Source organism: Coregonus clupeaformis, chromosome 3 (assembly GCF_020615455.1).
Source record: "Coregonus clupeaformis isolate EN_2021a chromosome 3, ASM2061545v1, whole genome shotgun sequence".
Lineage (NCBI taxonomy): Eukaryota > Metazoa > Chordata > Actinopteri > Salmoniformes > Salmonidae > Coregonus > Coregonus clupeaformis.
Window position 1 is genome coordinate 27,334,628 of NC_059194.1, and position 20,133 is coordinate 27,354,760.

At 40.6% G+C, this 20,133-nt stretch overlaps 2 protein-coding genes across 2 annotated transcripts; both read right to left on the bottom strand.

Moving 5' to 3' along the window:
* Nucleotides 1-4,016: 4,016 nt before the first annotated feature.
* On the bottom strand, nucleotides 4,017-8,132 carry LOC121546627 (novel acetylcholine receptor chaperone-like). The gene is made up of 2 exons (XM_041857864.2): nucleotides 7,878-8,132; nucleotides 4,017-5,000 (listed from the first exon to the last, which is right to left on the bottom strand). The coding sequence occupies exons 1-2, from the start codon at nucleotides 7,995-7,997 to the stop codon at nucleotides 4,638-4,640; spliced, it is 483 nt and encodes a 160-aa protein (XP_041713798.2). The 5' UTR covers nucleotides 7,998-8,132; the 3' UTR covers nucleotides 4,017-4,637.
* Nucleotides 8,133-8,592: 460 nt separating this feature from the next.
* Nucleotides 8,593-17,634, bottom strand: arl13a (ADP-ribosylation factor-like 13A). Its single transcript, XM_041857869.1, has 10 exons — nucleotides 17,570-17,634; nucleotides 13,366-13,488; nucleotides 13,174-13,244; nucleotides 12,807-13,056; nucleotides 12,396-12,501; nucleotides 11,973-12,184; nucleotides 10,242-10,347; nucleotides 9,784-10,063; nucleotides 9,519-9,626; nucleotides 8,593-9,403 (listed from the first exon to the last, which is right to left on the bottom strand). Exons 1-10 carry the CDS (start codon nucleotides 17,587-17,589, stop codon nucleotides 9,348-9,350), a joined length of 1,332 nt encoding a protein of 443 aa, XP_041713803.1. The 5' UTR covers nucleotides 17,590-17,634; the 3' UTR covers nucleotides 8,593-9,347.
* Nucleotides 17,635-20,133: the final 2,499 nt, after the last annotated feature.

Genomic DNA, 20,133 nt, shown 5'->3' on the forward strand with positions numbered 1-20,133 from the left:
CAGGACTACATAAACGGATCTTCTTCTTCGGTGAGGTTTAACGGCGGTTGGCATCCAATATGTTGCATTACCGCCACCAACTGAACTATAGTATAGATTCATTACACTTCGTGATACAAAATGGGAAAGGGGAACCGTGAAAAAGTAAAACATTAAAATATACATATACTTGAATTACCCTACCAACGAACCCTATACTCATTATAACCCATCACCTTATTCCACTACTTTAACCCTATCTGATCCTACCCCAGGCCAACACATGAGAGGACAGGACACAACCACTCTACATACGCTGTAACTCTTCTGAAGTCAAATCTCGTACCCCCAAGTACTTCTCTGCAGCTGCCACCACAACATCTATTTTCTGTGATTTACTTTCCATTTCTGCGGTGCAGTTGATAACCATTGCTATGAACGCTAAGAAGCCAACCTTACTGAAGTACAGTACATATCACTCATTGGCCTATCCCTCTGAGCTGGCACAGATCTACTATTCACAGGGATTCTCTCAGAATACCTCACCCTTGACCCATCCTCCTCTACTTTCTTCACTGCCTCAGTATACGACACCTTCTGCACTACTCTGACTCTAGCCACCTCAACCTGCATCTCTTTCACCGGACAGTTCCGATCCTCAGAAACATGTGCACCCCTACAGTTGACACACACAACTTTATCCACCAAAACTACACAATCCTCTATCCCATGCGATCCTGCACACTTTCCACATCTTGGAATCTCCCTCGTACACACTTCTGCGACATGAACATAAACATTGCACCTGAAATAGCGCAGTGGATTCGCCACAAACGCTCTAACAAGATAACTGATATATCCTAACATGACCTTGTCAGGTAAAGACTCTGACTCAAAGCTCAGAAGGACTGATAGTGACTCCTCTGTTTCCCTACGCTCACTGCTTGGTCTGCGTCGCACCAAATGGCGGGCGTCACAAACACCAGGAATCTTCAACTTCAATTGCTCCACCTCCACACTTAACGCTGCCACAGAAATCACTCCTTTCAATGGTGCCCTGTCCTAAGAGCAAAGCAAGAAACAGATCTTGACCCAAGTTGCGTGACACGGAGCACCCGCTCCCTCTGGTCAGAAGAAACACAAACAAGTATCACAAGTCCACTACAGGTTACCGTCACTGATTCAACTGCACCCAACTCCTTTCCCACCCACCCTGAAACCACAAATGGATCCGCCAAAAGGCAAGGATCCACTTTCTCCAAAAATGTCACTCCTACTGGACCAAACTTATCTTTATCATAACCATGTCCATCAATGCAAGGCTCGGGCTCTGAGTTCCTCACAACACGTTCTACCCCTTCCATTTCACCTCCAGAACTCGAACTGGCGACCGGCTCACTCTGTTTGAACTTGACACCAATCTTCCTCGACATACCCTCTCCTTTGTTATTGCTAGCTTCAACAGATTCAAACCCATCCTCTGCCTCCCTCAGTCTTTTCAACTTCCTCTCTCTTTCGCTTCAATCCTCCTCCCTTAACCAATTACCCGTCTCCTTCTGAAAATATTAAACTTTTCCAAGCCAGAATCTATTTTTTGCCTCCTCCAGAGAAGGAGCCCTATACTCCCTCCACTTCAAACTCGAGCCATTGCCAGTTTGCCTTCCTTCCTAAATGCATAAATTGATGATGTGTAGGTAATGATTTATATACATCATTGTGTGTAGTAGGCTCATTCACCTGAAGGATCCAAGTTCAGGTAGGCTACTCTAAATTTGCAATAAACTGAATGTAAATCCAAGCGTTCATTCTTCTTTTTACACACTTTATGTTTGGAATGTTTTGTAAATAACTGCTGATTTGAATTGAATAAAAAGATACACAATGAACACATAGCTTGGAGATCTCGCTTGTACATTTCTTTATTTAGCTCATTTTGTTTTACAGAAGCATTGTGAATGTTAACGATCAACTGAACAACTGCTCATCTGACTGAAACTTTCCCATTATCTACTCATCATTACTGAAGATAGCATCACTTATATATTAATCAAATTGATTTATATTACAAGAAGAATCCAGTGGTAATGGTAATGGTAATACTCATACAAATACTTATCTAACATAGTAATTCAACAGAATACTGTTAAAAATCCCAGAGCAAAATAGATTCACAGATAAACATAAGCCTTTGTTGTCATTGGATGTAAAGAGAGACATAACTTTATTAAGAGACAAATATCAAGTCCTTTATTGGATATGTCATTTGACAAAGCATTTGACAAAGCAGCTGGACTATTGATTGTGTTCCAGAGACATAGAGACAGCACTAGGCTAGCAACCATAGACATATTATGTACAGTGGTTTGTGAAAGTATTCACCCCCCTTGGCATTTTTCCTATTTTGTTGCCTTACAACCTAGAATTAAAATTGATTTTCACAACATGCCTACCACTTTGAAGATGCAAAATATGTTTTATTGTAAAACAAACAAGAAATAAGACAAAAAAACAGAACACTTGAGCATGCATAACTATTCACGCCCCAAAGTCAATACTTTGTAGAGCCACCTTTTGCAGCAATTACAGCTGCAAGTCTCTTGGGGTATGTCTCTATTAGCTTGGCACATCTAGCTACTGGGATTTTTGCCCATTCTTCAAGGCAAAACTGCTCCAGCTCCTTCAAGTTGGATGGGTTCCACTGGTGTACAGCAATCTTTAAGTCATACCACAGATTCTCAATTGGATTGAGGTCTGGGCTTTGACTAGGCCATTCCAAGACATTTAAATGTTTCCCCTTAAACCACTCAAGTGTTGCTTTAGCAGTATGCTTAGGGTTATTGTCCTGCTGGAAGGTGAACCTCCGTCCCAGTCTCAAATCTCTGGAAGACTGAAACAGGTTTCCCTCAAGAATTTCCCTGTATTTAGCGCCATCCATCATTCCTTCAATTCTGACCAGTTTCCCAGTCCCTGCCGATGAAAAACATCCCCACAGCATGATGCCACCACCATGCTTCACTGTGGGGATGGTGTTCTCGGGGTGATGAGAGGTGTTGGGTTTGCGCCAAACATAGCGTTTTCCTTGATGGCCAAAAAGCTCAATTTTAGTCTCATCTGACCAGAGTACCTTCTTCCATATGTTTGGGGAGTCTCCCACATGCCTTTTGGCGAACACCAAACTTGTTTGCTTATTTTTTTCATTAAGCAATGGCTTTTTTCTGGCCACTCTTCCGTAAAGCCCAGCTCTGTGGATTGTATGGCTTAAAGGGGTCCTATGGACAGATACTCCAAACTCCGCTGTGGAGCTTTGCAGCTCCTTCAAGGTTATCTTTGGTCTCTTTGTTGCCTCTCTGATTAATGCCCTCCTTGCCTGGTCCGTGAGTTTTGGTGGGCGGCCCTCTCTTGGCAGGTTTGTTGTTGTGCATATTTTCTTTCCATTTTTTAATAATGGATTTAATGGTGCTCCGTGGGATGTTCAAAGTTTCAGATATGTTTTTATAACCCAACCCTAATCTGTACTTCTTTTTACTTTTATTTTGTATAATTTTTTGAAACAAGTTATTTTTTTCATTTCACTTCACCAATTTGGACTATTTTGTGTATGTCCATTACATGAAATCCAAATAAAAATCCATTTAAATTACAGGTTGTAATGCAACAAAATAGGAAAAACGCCAAGGGGGATGAATACTTTTGCAAGGCACTGTATGTACATAATTGCTAGCAAAATGGCTTCCTAAAGGTCTCTCCTCCATATGAGTCCTTGAACAACAGTGTTGGGTCCAACAAAGTGATTAATCCATTTGAGATGAGCGAAAGACTTGTCATTTGACCGTTCCGTTTTTCTTTGGGGAAAAGGGGTACATTTTCATGCATAGGAATAGTTACAAGAAAATCGAGTCAACAGGAAAAAGCTTGAACAAAACTAATCTGAATTCACAAAAAATATTCTTATTTTACTAATAACAATGGAAATATGTGATACTTATATTTAAATAAATGTGAGTCAATGTTCAACAACAATATATATTTGAACAGTGTTGATAGGATATTAGTTTGTTTTAAACCATTTAATATGAACCATGCTTAATTGTTGTAAAATAACAATTGAATTCAAGGGATATCATTAGCTTCCCACCTAAAATGTAAAAAATTGAAAAGTACCAATCTTCAATAGCGGAAAACAACAGCATTCTCAAAGCCAACAAAGTCAATCAAATTAGTATTTGTGTCAAAAACAAACATAAAAAACATTGAACTTTTGGCATCTTATGGTTTGATAGATGCAACATAAGAATGGGGGGGAAACAAGGAAAAGGACAGAGGTCAAAGGTCCTATACAGTATATTTTTCAAAAGAGCTGAGCTCATTACTGTTGCCACAAGTATGATTGTCCACTGTCAAGGTTGGGATACAGGACAAGCGGATTTCAGTTTTAGGATGAGTGCAGGGGAGCGGATGAAACCAATAACCAGTCAACCAAAAGAGTGGGGGAAGGGATAGGTGGGTGACTGGGTGGGTATATCACTCATTGTGGCGACTGTGTTTCTTTTTAATCAGAATTGCTACAATCCAAAGAAACGCACAAGGTTCCATTTTGCTGTCGCTCTGCCCAGACCAGAGTTGCTGTCGCTCTGCCCAGACCAGACGATCAGGCTGGATTAGGACTTTTTGACTTTGTTCTTTTCCTGGACATTTATGTGTTCTTCCCTGCTCTCCTCCCTCTCGGGCCGGTCCTCACTCTGCCGGGCAATGAGCAGTCGGCAGGTGAGCAGAATGCCAAAAACCAGAGCATGAGCGTATCGTTTCAGGGGGTCTCCTACTAGCTGGTGGAAGAAGAGGACCGCCAGCATGACCAGCAAGAGCAGGAAGTTAGCCACATCCTTGGGTCTCCCTGGCACCAACGTCAGAACCACACCACAGCCCACCTCCAGTGAGCCAATGATCTTACGGAGCAGCACCGAACTGATGCCCATCTTCTTTAGACCTGGCAAGGCCTTTGCGTAGCTTTTGTATGCCCTTTTCTAAAAAAACATGAGAGAGAACATTTCAGCATTAATTTGCATTGATATCAAAGAGAGAACTTATTCATTATTAGTGGTATACTACAGGCTACAGTATATCATTTCTCAGATTTGTAGAACCTTTAAGGAAGTTTCAATTCTACATCAAAAGTTGGAGTGAGACGATACATTTGGAGCCAATAGCGCCATGTCTAGGCCTACCAGTTTATCTACAATCATGACACTGACCAGTGGCGACCCGTCATTCAGGGTAGGTGAGGCAGAGCTGTTTAACTAACAAATATATGTTTTGCATGTTATTTTGGCATCTTTGAATTAATAAAGCCGCATACAAACATGGTCTCTTTTTTTATTTATTGAGTAAGCAGCTCCAAAATGTAGGTGTTTCAGCCTAGCTCAGTGCTTTCTGTGGTGGTGGGGCAGCCAGCGGAAACTACAGAGCGTAGGGGTTGGTAATGTTCTCTAGTTGCGCCGTGATTGGCTCAGTGTTCTGTCACTCATGTGGACACTACGTCCCCGCAAAGTCTATGGGTAGAGCTAGAAAATTCAAGCCCCTTGGGTGCTGCCATAGAGTTACATTAGAAGTGCCCATCCAAGAAGGCTCAAGGTCATTGGCCACAGATAAAATGACATCAAATCACGTTATATCTACCATAGCTTTGATTGGACTGATCATGTCAACATCATACTTTAAAAATCTTAGCTAGCAAGCTAGCAGTCATCATCATGAATCAAGTCGGCAATCTACTGGCAAATCCTTTTCAATCCTTGTCATATGAAGATAAATTATGAAAATAAATTATAGATTAAACTCATCGGCCATTGGACATTAACATTACACAATAAGTTTGAAATCGCAAATTCAACAATGAGTGGTTTGGAAGGAATCAGTGGCTAACTGCAAGCGTTGCAAAGCAATCACTAGCCTGCTATTCAGTGGAGTGGGTGTGTGGTCCAAGTCTGGGTTTAAGGGTCTCTTTTCCAAGTTTAAAAGGATAAATATTCAACACCATGGGCCATAAAAGGTTGGATAAATTGGCCATGTTGTCAATCCAGCATGACTTCTGCCGTGTTCAAAACAACTGGAAACTCGGAACTGGGAAATCTCAGACTTCAGTGAGCTCCGACTGGGAAAATACATTTTGAACGGTCATCCAACTCGGAATTCCAAGTCGGGAACTCAGGCCTCTTTCTAGAGCGCCGACCTGAAGATCACTGACGTCATGATTCAACCTTGTTTTTTCAGAGTTTCCAGTTGTCTTGAAAGCACCATAAATCCAGAGAATGGCAGACTTTGATGACAAAGTTTGATGACAAAATTTGCCCACGAAGGACCGCTGCTCCACCTTCCTGTTCAAGGTTCAAGTGAGTGCAGCATACAAACATTTATTGTATGCTGCTGCATAAATGATGCAATATGCCAGGGAGATATGTATACTGTAGCTAAGAAAGTAATACTAAATGTATGTTGTGTAGTAAGCTGTTAGTAGCCCATGTGCCTCACCCTAATCATTTGGTTCCTTTGCCCCTCATAATTTAGCCTACTGTTCTGACTTGGTGGTGCACATGTAGCCTATAGCCTGTTTTAGATAAATGTAATCATTGAATATTGTAAGAGCTTTCATTGTCTGCTTATATGCCCCCTTTATTTATTTATCCTACGGTTCTGACTTGGTGTCCAGGGAGAATACTGTAAGAACGGCCCATGTTCTGAATTCTGTCGCTGTACATTTCAAAAGTGCTGAACAAATAGTTATATTGACTACGTCCGTCCTAGCTCACTCATTAATGTCTTAATCGAAATTACGGATTGCCTCTTATCCGCTCGTGGTCCACTTATGCCATAGTTTGTACATCTCAATTGTCAGTAGAAACCACATTTGTTTAAGCAAGTCAACCATGTTTTTTTTAAAGGCAGTAAATGAGGCTGAATTAACTGTTTCGCTGCAGGACAAGGCTCCGCTGATAAGGAATAAAAATTACATTAGAACATACATGAATGACGAGCAGAGCACAGATGAGCATTAACTTCACTGGTAAGGAGAGGCTCAACATCAGCCCCATACCCGCAGGTCCACCCCTAGCTGATTAAACTCAACTCCACGATTTGCAATGGAGATGAGTGGGGGCTAGGGTGGGCGGACTGGAGCTCCGACATCACATAAAAGGCAGTTTTTAACAAAAATCTACTGATTTCAGCACTCAAAGAATAGCTTGCAATTTCACAGAAAAATGTATTGATGTCGGAGCTCCAGACCGCCCACACTAGTCGCTGCTCAACTCCATCATAAAGAGTTTAATCGACTAGTCCGCTAGTGCACACCAGAATTTGTTCGCATGCGCTGCCATTGCCTAGGCTAAAATGTACCTTCAAATACCGTTTTAAGGCATATTAGGCTAATAATAACAAATAATTTGCCATAAAACACTACTGAACAAATGTGTGGGCTACTGTTAGCCTATATCAATTTTCTCTTATTTCAAACAAACAGGCCTATTTACTTTGGCCTGTAGCCAATGCATTCGATTTCTATTATGTGGGCTTATCTGAAATGCCTAGAGGTAATATTTTATTTTCTGTCACAAAAGTCATGTTTTTCTATCGTCAGACTTCAATAAATAATTTAGCCTATTATAGGCTATATAAAAATGCAGCAGGTACCATCATGTTCTTGCTTGCTTAAATAAATTCCCACGATTGAAACAAAACCTACAATCAAATCGTATGTATCAGTTAGATATTATTGGCTATTTTATTTAATGATCCGAATGGGGGTCAGCCGCGCACAGCACATTAGAGCCTGAGTGCGTCCATAGCCAGAACAATGGCTTTCGCTTCCAGCTGCAGATGCGGTTTGTCGCTAAAGGTTTACTTACCATCTCACTGTAAGCATCTTTGCTCAATCTTGGTGTGAGCTTTATGGTGCCCATGAAGACGAAAAAAATGCCAAGAGCGAACGAGAGGGCCACAATTGTTATCGTCCTCGGTGAAGCCATCTTCGGTGTTGTGTGTCCCAGTACCGCCACCAAACTGTGTGTCTCGGCGCGGCGGCTATTTAATGTAGGCCTATTCACTGAAACAACTGGCTGTATTCTCTCCTGTAAAGATGCTGAGGGGGGTGGGCTTCTAGAAGCGCGACAAAAAATGGCGAAAGGAAATTTGTATACAGGGTCCAGGGTGCAAATGCCCAATTATATAATAATAATAATAATATGCCATTTAGCAGACGCTTTTATCCAAAGCGACTTACAGTCATTTATGGGGCCCATACCAAATACTATTATCATCTTATATGTAATATCATTACAAAAATATAGGCGAATATTTTACGAATGGATATTATTTGAACATAGTCCAACAATAAAAAATTTTTTATCAGAGTTTCTTTTCCAGCATGCATAAATAAATAATAGCTAATAGCCGAATTAAATAGGAAACATGGTTACATATGGCTGACCATTAGTTTGGCGCTTGACATATTGTTTGAACTGCAGGGGGCAATCTGGGTGAAGCAACATAGCATTATCATCTTCAAGGTGAAGCACAGTTAGAACACTTCAAGGCATATGGTAAATTGTAAAGGAAGCACGTGATTGTTTATTGTACAGTTCAGTTTTGTATTTGTTCTTTCTTCAAATTGACCTGGTGGTGGTGTTCTCTTAAAATTCTATTTTCCTTTCACTGACCATTTTATGTTGTTGAAAAATTGGTTCTGTGAGTCATGTAAAAAGCAAACAAACATTACAAAAGCATGTCTCCCTTTCCATCGAAATTACAATATAAACAGATAAATTCTATTCATATTTAGGAGTTGGGATTCAAATATTTTGGCAGAGTAAGTGCATTGATCATGTTTATAAACAATTGTTTACTTTTACTGCAGATAATTAAATAACCACTAATAAATAAATATTGTCAATCTTTCATATAACATATTTTGGTAAGATAAAATAAAAACACATTTCTCTGGGGGTGCATTGGCTTTGCAGTTCCTACACAGTGGCAGCTAAGAAAAACGTCCATCAAGTCTTTCGAAATTGTCCTTCAAATGCCGTTGAAAACTCCAGTTGTAATCCGTAAATTTGAAATGTGTGGTAATAGAATGGAAAAGGAGGTTGTGGAGGGGTTGCAGGCAGGGCAGGTCTCCCTCTGTCAATCAGTCTGTCAGTCCGGTAGCTGTCTGGGTGGGTGGGTGGCAGGGAAGAGGCTGAGGGTGAGTCACTAAGGTGTCTCAACGTGTTCATAAATCACTGGAGTGCTGCCCTTGCCAGGATAGCAGACTGCGTTGTCACACACTGGACCCAGGACTCTCTCTCTCTCTCTCTCCCCCTCTCAGCCCTCTCCTCTCACTGGCCCTGATCCTGCCGCTCTTTCAGAGCCAAAATGGCTTTTCGGTAAAGATCTATCAAGAAACAGGGAAATCACATATCTTGTTTAAAATGGGCTTTGAGCCTCAGACCGTCTCATTTTGCCGTTGCATTTCAGTGCGAGTTATGAAGGAGAGACTGGGGGCTCACCAAAGGTCGCGGAGAGGTCAACTGTCTGGGAGTATGCTCCTGGCACCTCCTCAGAGTTTATCCTGTTCTTTTTCACTTTCACCACTTTTTTCTTCTTCTTCTTGTCCCCTTTATCAACAGATGAGGAAATGTGAATGTTATCAACTCAGATACACATTTCAATATTCAAAAGTACTAATAACATGTTGTAACCTGTTAATAAATCATAAAGCATACGCCAAGACATTGGAGACAGAGTGTTGTATTGTTTGAGGAGCATAGCTACCTTTATTTGATTTGTCTTTGTCTTCATTGTCAACTGATTCTGGGAGATCTTGGGTCTCTTCCTTCACTTTGGCTTTACGTTTCAGCTTCCTTCGTTTCGGAGGTATTAGGGGACTGTTGGACTTCTCTTTCTGCACACTGTGTTCCGGGTCCGCCTCTGTGCTACCTTCCTCCCCCTCCTCCTCCTCCGCATTCTCTCTTCCTTCACTTTTCTCTTCTGTGTCCTTAATCTTCACCTGTTTTTTCTTCTTTTTATTTAGCCTCTTTTTCAGAGTGCTCTCCTACAATACATAAGGCTTTTCAGTTCACATATTCCAGCAATGAAAATGAATGTACATCTCCAGATGTACTAAAACTAGTAGACTGCTTTACTACAAATAATCAATTGGAATCTTATCAAGATCAAATGGATCTACAACTAACGATTATCAGTGGATTTGTAAATGTCAATTTCTTTACCTTTTTCAAGATGTTTCGAATGGGTTGTAGTGAGGGAGTTTTGGGTCTTTGGTCCTTTTCTTGAGGGCGTTGTACTTTACGAAGGTCATTTTTGCTGGCACGGATTCTACACAGAGACATTTCACATGAGAAACGGTCCATGCCATGATGCTTTAGCTAACATAGTTAGGCCATGTCTTTGAAATAGTTCATGGATACATATTCTGTGAATGCAATATCAACACATTGGCCAAGACAGATTATATTCTGGGAGTCTAACTGAAGGCACATCCCACTGGGCACACCATGTCATTTCAACGTGGAAATGTGGGTAATAATTGGTTGAGAAGTTGATCAATGAGAGTTCAACCTTCATTCACCGACTAAAATAGACATCCAGAAGTTTGTTGAATTCCCAATGTATGCCTTCAACCATCTAAAAGCACATTCTCATTTTTGGTTTAGTTGTCATCTAAATGTATTATCACTGTGCTTTCAACCATTTGAAAGCACAACAAAGTTCAAATGGGAATACAATGTCAGACATTTTGTATTTATACAACAACTTAATGGGTTATCACTGTGCTTGATCTAATAGCAGAACCAAATGACCTGGATTGCAGTTGAGATTACATTAAAAGTACATAGTGCAAGTGATCAATGCTGTTCAAGATTCTGCGCAGATTTTTACAGCAATTGTGAAGATCTCCACAGACCTGCTACCTTTGCATGCTATCTTGAACATGCACGCTTTCTATGATTACATAAGAAGACATTTATAGTTACAGTAACCTCAAAATGTGGCCATGGATGTGTTACTCATTTTAAGGTTGAATAAATACTGTTACATTAGTTTCTAAGATAGCCAATACTTTAGGCTATTTACTGTATTACAAAAATATTATTGAATTATGTTTGGTTGACAACGCAACCAAATATCAACATTTAAAGAATATGCCTGGATAGTTTCATCTGAGCCACTGACTTAATCCTATTCTTTAACTTTTATTTTTGGTTTATTTGGAGACGTGAATTCAACATATCATTTGTTAACTTGTCTGGAACTCTACCAATCCTCCATCGTTAACAAAATGGAAAGGTCAAATGCTTTATTATCTAAATGTTGAAAGTGTGTGGGCGACAGAGAGAAAGAAAATGGTGCAGTCTGAGGCCATGTGGCGGAGAGTGATACGGGCACTGGAGATGGGGGTGTGAGCAGGTGGGTCTGGGCAGGGGTGATGTTGTGGATGTTTGTGTGAGTCTGTATGTTATCGTTTGTATGTGTATGTTTTGTATTGTAAAACAAAAGATCATGAATAAAATCTTTGCTCTATTGTTTAATAATAAATTCAACAATAGCTGTTGATGACATTGCAAATGCTATATAGGCCTAAATAGTATCATTGAAGATATATGAGTGATAAAGTGTTGACATGTTTCATTTGCTCTGTTAAACCTACCCTTTGGAATGACTTCAATAGCAACAGTGAATATATTTAGTTATTAAGAGATCTCTCAATAATCATTCTCACGAGATCTGTCATTGTTTCAAAGGTACAAATTCAACATATTATATACAAGGTGTGTCTATCTGAAACTTCACCCTCAAAACAACAGTTTCCGTTGATGACTTTAAAAAAATCCAATGTATTTTCCACGTAGATTCCACATCACAATACATTGACAAATTACGTTGAAACAACGTTGATTCAACCAATTTGTGCCCATTGGGATAGTTATGGTCTCTCTTACCTTTCCTCTTTGGGCTTGCTGCGGCTCCTCTCTATATTCCCACTCCTGTCCCTCCCATCTGGTGCTAGAGGTCTCCTGTCCCTGATGTCCCTGATTATGCGAGAACAGAGTTCTGGGTAATCCAGATTGACAGCACGCAGAAGCCAGCGAAGACCCCTCAGCGTCTTCCTGTCTGTCCACCTACGCAGGTCCATTAAGGCTGAGCAAGGCTCCTAGAGTGAAAAAGCACAACATAATCAAATCTATGTAGCCTACATGGATTTCTGTCTGTCTATGTATCTATCTGTCTCTTGTACATAATAAACATAATCTGTCTGTCTGTCTGTCTGTCTGTCTGTCTGTCTGTCTGTCTGTCTGTCTGGCTGGCTGGCTGGCTGGCTGTCTAGTTGTGTGGAGAGTGATGTGTATGAGAACTAGACTCACAATGTGGCACAGAGAGCGGCTCTGGTTCACCAGTCTCTCCAGAGACAGGAGCTCAATTATCTCACTTCCCAGCAGGGCGTTCATCTTGTCCTGCTTGTTGGCCAGCCTAAAACACAACAACAAAGCACAACGTTTCTTCAGTGGATTCAAAAAAGGAAAACACTACACTGAAAGCACTAATCAATTTTGCTACTGTCCTTCCTTGCCCACTGTAAATGGCAACACTAAGGTTTTAAATGGGTATAGGTAGTATAGATCATCTGCCACTTTGTCCTGTACACCTCATAGAACCTTGTATAAAATAGTTATAAACTATAAATAGAACAAATAGAACTTTACTTTTTTACTTTTTTTATTGATCAAGTATTATATTCACATTAATTCAAACTTGATATAAGGAGTAGTCCTTACACCAGTAGTGGTTTTCCCGCCACTCTAGGCTGCTTCAGCAGGTCCGTCAGAAGCTCCTTGACCTCTTTAATCCTCTGCCGGTCACTGGAGTCCACCACAAAGATGAACCCATGGACCTCCCCATAGAGATCCTTCCAGGACCCCCGCACCTCCGAGGCCCCACCGATGTCCAGCAGGGTGACCAGGAAGTTTTCCACTCTCAGCTCTGTGCGGACACACCCATGTGTTGGACCCACGTCCACTGGGGGCACTGCAGACGGCGAGGATAGTTATAAGATGACTTCAGTCAGCCATACGCAGATTTCTGTGTTACGTCTGCTGCATGGTTACTGTTAATTGCTTTGTATTGACGTCACTGTTACATTACCTCTTAACATCCCCCTGACAGTGGATGTTTTTCCTGCTTTGTCAAGACCGACCACCAGTACATTGACTTTCCTGTGTGAAAATACAAGATATGGGGCTGGAATTAGCATATGGAGCAATTTAAGTCACAGTATTTGTAATCGCAAGTGACTGGGGGACTGAGTTAATCCATTTGAGAGAAAGTCGTTCTTACCTGATTGGTTGCTGGAGCTTGGAGATCCAGCTGCAGCAGTTGGTTATCAAGTTGAACATGTTCAGTTGTGGTGAAACAGAGCAAGGTGAGCACTGCGGCCACCATCTTCTCCTCAGTTCCCACCTGAAAGAAGAGCTCATTATGACACAGGGCCGACGTGCAAACCATAGACTTATATAAGTCAGCTGAGGTAACAGAGGCTACTGTCAGGTGATCAGGGTCAGGGCCAATAAAGTCCAGAAGACTCCAGAGCCATGTAGATCTTAATGTAAAAGTTGATCATTTCTTTACTGTTTGAAATCTGTTTGACAAAGGTTAGTATTATTTGTGTGATTACATAAACTGCACTCTTAGAAAAAAATATGCTGTCTAGAACGTAAAATGGTTATTCGGCTGTTCCCATAGGATAACCCTTTGAAGAACCCTTTTTGGTTCCAGGTAGAACCATTTTAGTTCCAGGTAGAACACTTTTGGGTTCCATGTAGTACCCTTTCCACAGAGGGTTCTACATGGAACCCAAAGGGGTTCTTCATGGAACCAAAAAGGGTTCTCCCTGGGGGGGGGAAAGGGTTATTCTGTGGGGACAGCCGAATAACCCTTTTGGAACCCTTTTTTCTAAGAGTGTGGGTTATAGTACCTGGTTCAACTAGGTAACATTGTTTGTACCCATAGTGCATTCCTATCCCTTTCGGGATACACTATTCATTGGGTCTGTGCATTACCTGCTTACTGTATATCCCTTTTGCTATCCCCATAAACTATCCATAAACTAGTCCATCGGTTTCCACAATGGGGTTTGTTTTATTGTTTTAAAATGCACAGCATAACTGCATATTCTCATCTACATGTTATGGAACTATGTGGCTGACCTGGCTGGCACAGTCTGATTGTCTGATCACATTCAGACACGGTAGCCTACCAGCTGTCTGACACATCTTTGGACCTGTGTAGTCTGCCACAGTCTGGTTCTACACAAACAGCAGGTGTGTGAGTGTCTGTCTGTCTGAGGTGTGCTAAATAAATCCAGCAGGTCTCAGCTCTCTGCCCTCTGCATCTGCTCAATCTCCATAAGCTGCATAAACCCAGACTAGTCAGTAGAGCATGAGCTAGCAACAAGACTTCAACCTACAGCAGGGTCCCCCAACTGGCGGCACGCAGGCCGAATTTGAAAATAATATATATATATACACACTACCAGTCAAAAGTTTGGACACACCTACTCATTCAAGGGTTTTTCTTTATTTTTACAATATTTTACATTGTAGAATAATAGTGAAGACATCAAAACTATGAAATAACACATATGGAATCATGTAGTAACCAAAAAAGTGTTAAACAAATCCAAATATATTTTATATTTGAGATTCTTCAAATAGCCACCCTTTGCCTTGATGACAGCTTTGCACACTCTTGGCATTCTCTCAACCAGCATCATGAGGTAGTCACCTGGAATGCATTTCAATTAACAGGTGTGCCTTGTTAAAAGTTAATTTGTGGAATTTCTTTCCTTCTTAATGCGTTTGAGCCAATCAATTGTGTTGTGACAAGGTAGGGGTGGTATACAGAAGATAGCCCTAGTTGGTAAAAGACCAAGTCCATATTATGTTAAGAACAGCTCAAATTAAGCAAAGTGAAACTACAGTCCATCATTACTTAAAGACATGAAGGACAGTCAATACTGAATATTTCAAGAACTTTTAAAGTTTCTTCAAGTGCAGTCGCAAAAACCATCAAGCGCTATGATGAAACTGGCTCTCATGAGGACCGCCACAGGAATGGAAGACCCAGAGTTACCTCTGCTGCAGAGGATAAGTTAATTAGAGTTACCAGCCTCAGAAATTGAAGCCCAAATAAATGCTTTACAGAGTTCAAGTAACAGACACATCTCAACATCAACTGTTTAGAGGGGACTGTGTGAATTAGGCCTTCATGGTCGAATTGCTGCAAAGAAATCACTACTAACGGACACCAATAAGAAGAAGAGACCTGCTTGGGCCAAGAAACATGAGCAATGGACATTAGACCGGTGGAAATTTGTCCTTTCGAATGGAGTCCAAATTTGAGATTTTGGGTTCAAACCGCAGTTTCTTTGTGAGACGCGGTGTAGGTGAATGGATGATCTCTGCATGTGTAGTTCCCCATGTAAAGCATGGAAGAGGAGGTGTTATGGTGTGGGGGTGCATTGCTGTCTGTGATTTATTTAGAATTCAAGGCACACTTAACCAGCATGGCTACCACAGCATTCTGCAGCGATAAGCCATCCCATCTGGTTTGGGCTTAGTGAGACTATCATTTGTTTTTCAACAGGACACTGACCCAACACACCTCCAGGCTGTGTAAGGGCTATTTGACCAAGAAGGAGAGTGATGGAGTGCTGCATCAGATGACCTGGCCTCCACAATCCCCCGACCTCAACCCAATTGAGATGGTTTGGGATGAGTCGGACGGCAGAGTGAAGGAAAAGCAGCCAACAAGTGCTCAGCATGTGTGGGAACTCCTTCAAGACTGTTGGAAAAGCATTCCAGGTGAAGCTGGTTGAGAGAATGCCAAGAGAGTGCAAAGCTGTCATCAAGGCAAAGGGTGGCTATTTCAAGAATCTCAAATATAAAATATATTTTGATTTGTTTAATACTTTTCTGGTTACTACATGATTCCATATGTGTTATTTCATAGTTTTGATGTCTTCACTATTATTCTACAATGTAAAAATAAAATAAAATAAAAATAAAAAACCTTTGAATGAGTAGGTGTGTCCAAACTTTTGATTGGTACTGTATATATATATATATATGTATGTATGTATTTTTATTTATTTTTGTAATTATTTTATTTATTTTGAATGTTCGTTGTTGGACATAAAAGACTAAAAACACAAGGAAATCAGCTCCAATTGATTTTATTTTTGAAAATCTGTTCCCAAGTATTCCCATGCATAATAGAGAGATATGATTGTATACAAGGTTTGAATTTACTATTTTTTAGTCAAATATTATATCTGTGGTCAATCTGAAGTCTGCTAATGATTTGTAATTATGGGTGTGTTCATAAATTCACTCTGGAGTGCACTCAGAGGGCACTCAGGGCGTTCGTAGATTGAATGCGCTGTCAGATTGTCCGTTCGTAAATTCAGAGCGTTTCACTCTCGGAGCGTTCAGAGCCACAGTAGGGTTGATCCAAGCGTTCTGTCACAACGGCAGTCAAGCACCCAAGCTAACTGGCTAAAGTTGGCTAGCTTGCAAACTACTTACAGACACAAATGAGAGAACACCACATTCTGACCATTTTACTCGCCCTAGCAGATCTGGTTAGGCTGCTTTCATGATATCTAGAGCGTTGTGGTGACTGCAACTGTGCTGCTGGCAACAAATGAAATAGTTTTTTTTTTGCCGACGTTTACTGACACCGGTCATATTCAACAGGTGTTGCACATTCGTTAATTCATCAGTTATTCTGCGTTCTGGCACAGTCAGACAGAGTGCTCTGAAATCGGAGTAGATTGCCAGAGTGAATATATGTTCCAGCCCCTCCACCATCCGCTCAAGAAAAAAATCGGTCAGCGGCTGAATCTAGTTGATGATCCCTGACCTACAGTATATATTTTCAATATTCATATTTCTTATTGTTACGGTTTCAGGTGTCAGGTGAATTACTTATAAAATAAAATAGTTATTTTTTGTCTCTATACAAATTCCAATGTAGCAAAAAAGGCTATTTAAGTTCAGACATTTAGACCATAAAAGTGCAAATTAAGCACTTTGTCAGATTAAAGTAAAAATAAAACACTGACTGCAATAAGACACGTCACTGACTGCAATGATAAATATTGATATGGTTGAATCTGAAGACAACAGAGTGTGGTTTATCAGTTAACAGTGATAACCATGTGTACAACCGTTTAATGTAAACAATGTGCAACAGCCTAAATGCATTGCCCATCATAGAAATTATGCAAAACTGTATTAGTCCATGACAAAATATCCAATCACACAGCATTGTTCACTGAAAAAGTCGTGTTTTCGCTCTGGATAAGAGCGTCTGCTAAATGACGTAAATGTAAATGTAATAAGAAATTCCATTCATATTACTTGTTTAATCCCACAAGTAGAACATTTTCAACACTGTTCTCAGGGGAAAGTCTATGACAATAGAAGCCACATGAAATGCTAGATAGAATATAAATTAAATAAAATCTCAGCATACTTACAATAGGATGTCAGTGTCCATACGTTTGTTTGAGTGTGTTTTTCTTTTGGCATCTTGTATGTACCAGACAACTAATCAGGGCTCAATTATTCCACTAATCCTGTGGTCACCTCATGTGGGTGGTGCAACCTGGGAAACACAATGTTAACCTGTCCACCAATCATTCTGGTGTTTGTTAGATCTGCCTTCAACCATTGGATAGGGTGCTCTACTTTAAAGGTCCAATGCAGCCGTTTTTATCTGAATATCAAATAATTTCTGGGTAACAATTAAGTACCTTACTGTGATTGTTTTAAATTAAAATAGTTAAAAAGAAACAAAAATAGATTCTTAGCAAAGAGACATTTCTCAAGCAAGAATTTTGCTAGGACTTTCTGGGATTGTTCTGAGTGGGTAGGGGAAAAGTGAGAACTAGCTGTTATTGGCAGAGAGTTTTGGAATGCTCTTCTTTATTGGTCTATTAACAAATGTAGGGCATGGTGATGTCACCAGTCTTTTTTCAAACAGCTCTTACCCTAAAAGGGTATTATGATAATTTTCACACTTTCACAATATTATTCCAACCACATAGTGTGGAAATATATATATAAAACTCAAGAAAATCACGTTTTTGACTGCATTGTGCTTTAACTGGGCCAGATTAGGACACTTGCCCATGGCCAATTTTGACAAAGATGTCTCATTATGTGATTTTTGTGACATCTAGTAGTGATACATGCCCCTCCTTTAAGTGTCTAAAATGGGGAACAAGCATGATGTTAGAGGAACTAATGGGTAGATGTTGTGCATTTGGCAATCACACAGCTCATAATGACATCATACTTTACTGTAGCTTTGTTTGTTTGTTTGCTTGTTTGTTTACAAGGCTGGTGGGCATGTGGTGTGGCCCCACTTTCTGAGTTCACCAGTTAACAATGGAAGAGAGCAATCCAGATTACTGGTACTACCGGAATCACCTCACATTTAATTGAGTTCAATTTGACCTATGATCTCTTGTGACGTCCATAGTGAGTAGATTAGAGAGGTGGTATTTTTACACTGATGGAAATCAAACAGGATAAACATGCAGTATGAGGCAAATGTAACTACGTTTCATTGTTTGTAAGGCTATCATTGCTGCCTTATAACATTGTAACATCTTTACAAGTTGATACATTATTACAATGGCCACTAGATGGCCTCAATTTCTATGGAACCATTCACATGACGGCTGTGATTACGTCACTGTGTGTGGTTTTGCTAAACAAGAGCTGACATAGGGAGGAAAGAATTTGCCCTGCAGTCTGTCTACTCATGACAAAAGATTATAATTCCCAAGTGAACCTTCTTAACGACCCACAACAATACCAACGTATAAAAGAAAATTGTAATTTTATTAAAAGTTAGTCCCAGTACAGTCAGTATGGCAAATACAAGGTAAAATGTGACAGATTTTTTGTACATGCTTCATCTCGTTAAGTCATTACCCCAGTGTCCAATCAGGCATGGGCTTCATCTGCTGACTAGACTCATCCGAGGCTCTGACCACAGTGTCAGCTGGCAATGACACACACACACGTACACACACACAAACACACACACACATACACACACACACAACAAACACACACATACACAGCAGCAGAAGCAGAAGCAAAGGCTTAGCACAACGTCCTTACGCCCTGCCTCATATACCCATGCCCTCCACGTACCGAACACATCTCTGAGAGACCTGACAGCTGAATTTATGTCTGAGGGTTATGTTCCCTCTGAAGTCTCTCTGCTTTAGTTTAGAATGTTCTATTAAATAAGGCTACTGAAAGTTACTACTGAATAGTACACAATTGAACATCTACATGCATCTGATGACTGTAGGATTTACTGTTTCAAACTGATTTAATTCATTTGAATCCGGGCCAAAAATGTGTTCAGCTTTTTGTTCAAAGACGTAATAAGGAGTATGTGTGTACATACTGTGGGGTATACACTACACTAGGGTGGGGTCCTAAAGGCCTGCTAGGCCTCTAATGACAGGGCCTTAGTCCTACACTGCCGCCTTGCTTTCAGAAAGTAAACAACCACTACAGTTTGCAACCACTGACCCACAGCGCTGTCTCACCACTCACGTTAATTAATAATAGGAGGAGGACCTCCAGCAGACTTTGAAAGCCCCATTCACAATGCAGCGCCCACATCACTGCCTGCCTGGGACCCATCTGGTTACACTGGGGGAGTGATTTTCATTTTGGGGTGAGCTATGGGTAACACTGTGCTGCTCTGGAAAAACATGAATGTTTAATCTGGGTTAAGGCTTTCATATGGAAAACAGTGCACTGTGATCATAATATGAATACAAAAATGCAATAGATTTATCATCCAAACTAACGTTATTAAAACAATCTACATAACAGTCTGCATTTGAAGTACTCTGTTGATGAGCACATCATCTTACTTCAAGCTTAGAGACAATTTGAAATGACTGGCCAGATTGAAGTCAACATTATACTAAAGGAACCACATTCGCACTGAGCAAAAGCCAAAGGTCAAAAGAAGCAGATGGGATCGCTCTCATAGGCCCAGCACCAA

Excerpts from the sequence above, each read along its gene's own strand:
- arl13a (XM_041857869.1), bottom strand. The coding sequence starts at position 17,589 with ATGGACACTGACATCCTATT. Across the intron at positions 12,502-12,806 it reads GCGGGAAAACCACTACTGGT|GCTGGCCAACAAGCAGGACA; the intron begins GTAAGGACTACT and ends GTTGTGTTTTAG. Across the intron at positions 9,404-9,518 it reads TGACCTCTCCGCGACCTTTG|ATCTTTACCGAAAAGCCATT; the intron begins GTGAGCCCCCAG and ends GTTTCTTGATAG.
- LOC121546627 (XM_041857864.2), bottom strand. The coding sequence starts at position 7,997 with ATGGCTTCACCGAGGACGATAACAATTGTGGCCCTCTCGTTCGCTCTT. Across the intron at positions 5,001-7,877 it reads AAGATGCTTACAGTGAGATG|AAAAGGGCATACAAAAGCTA; the intron begins GTAAGTAAACCT and ends ATGTTTTTTTAG.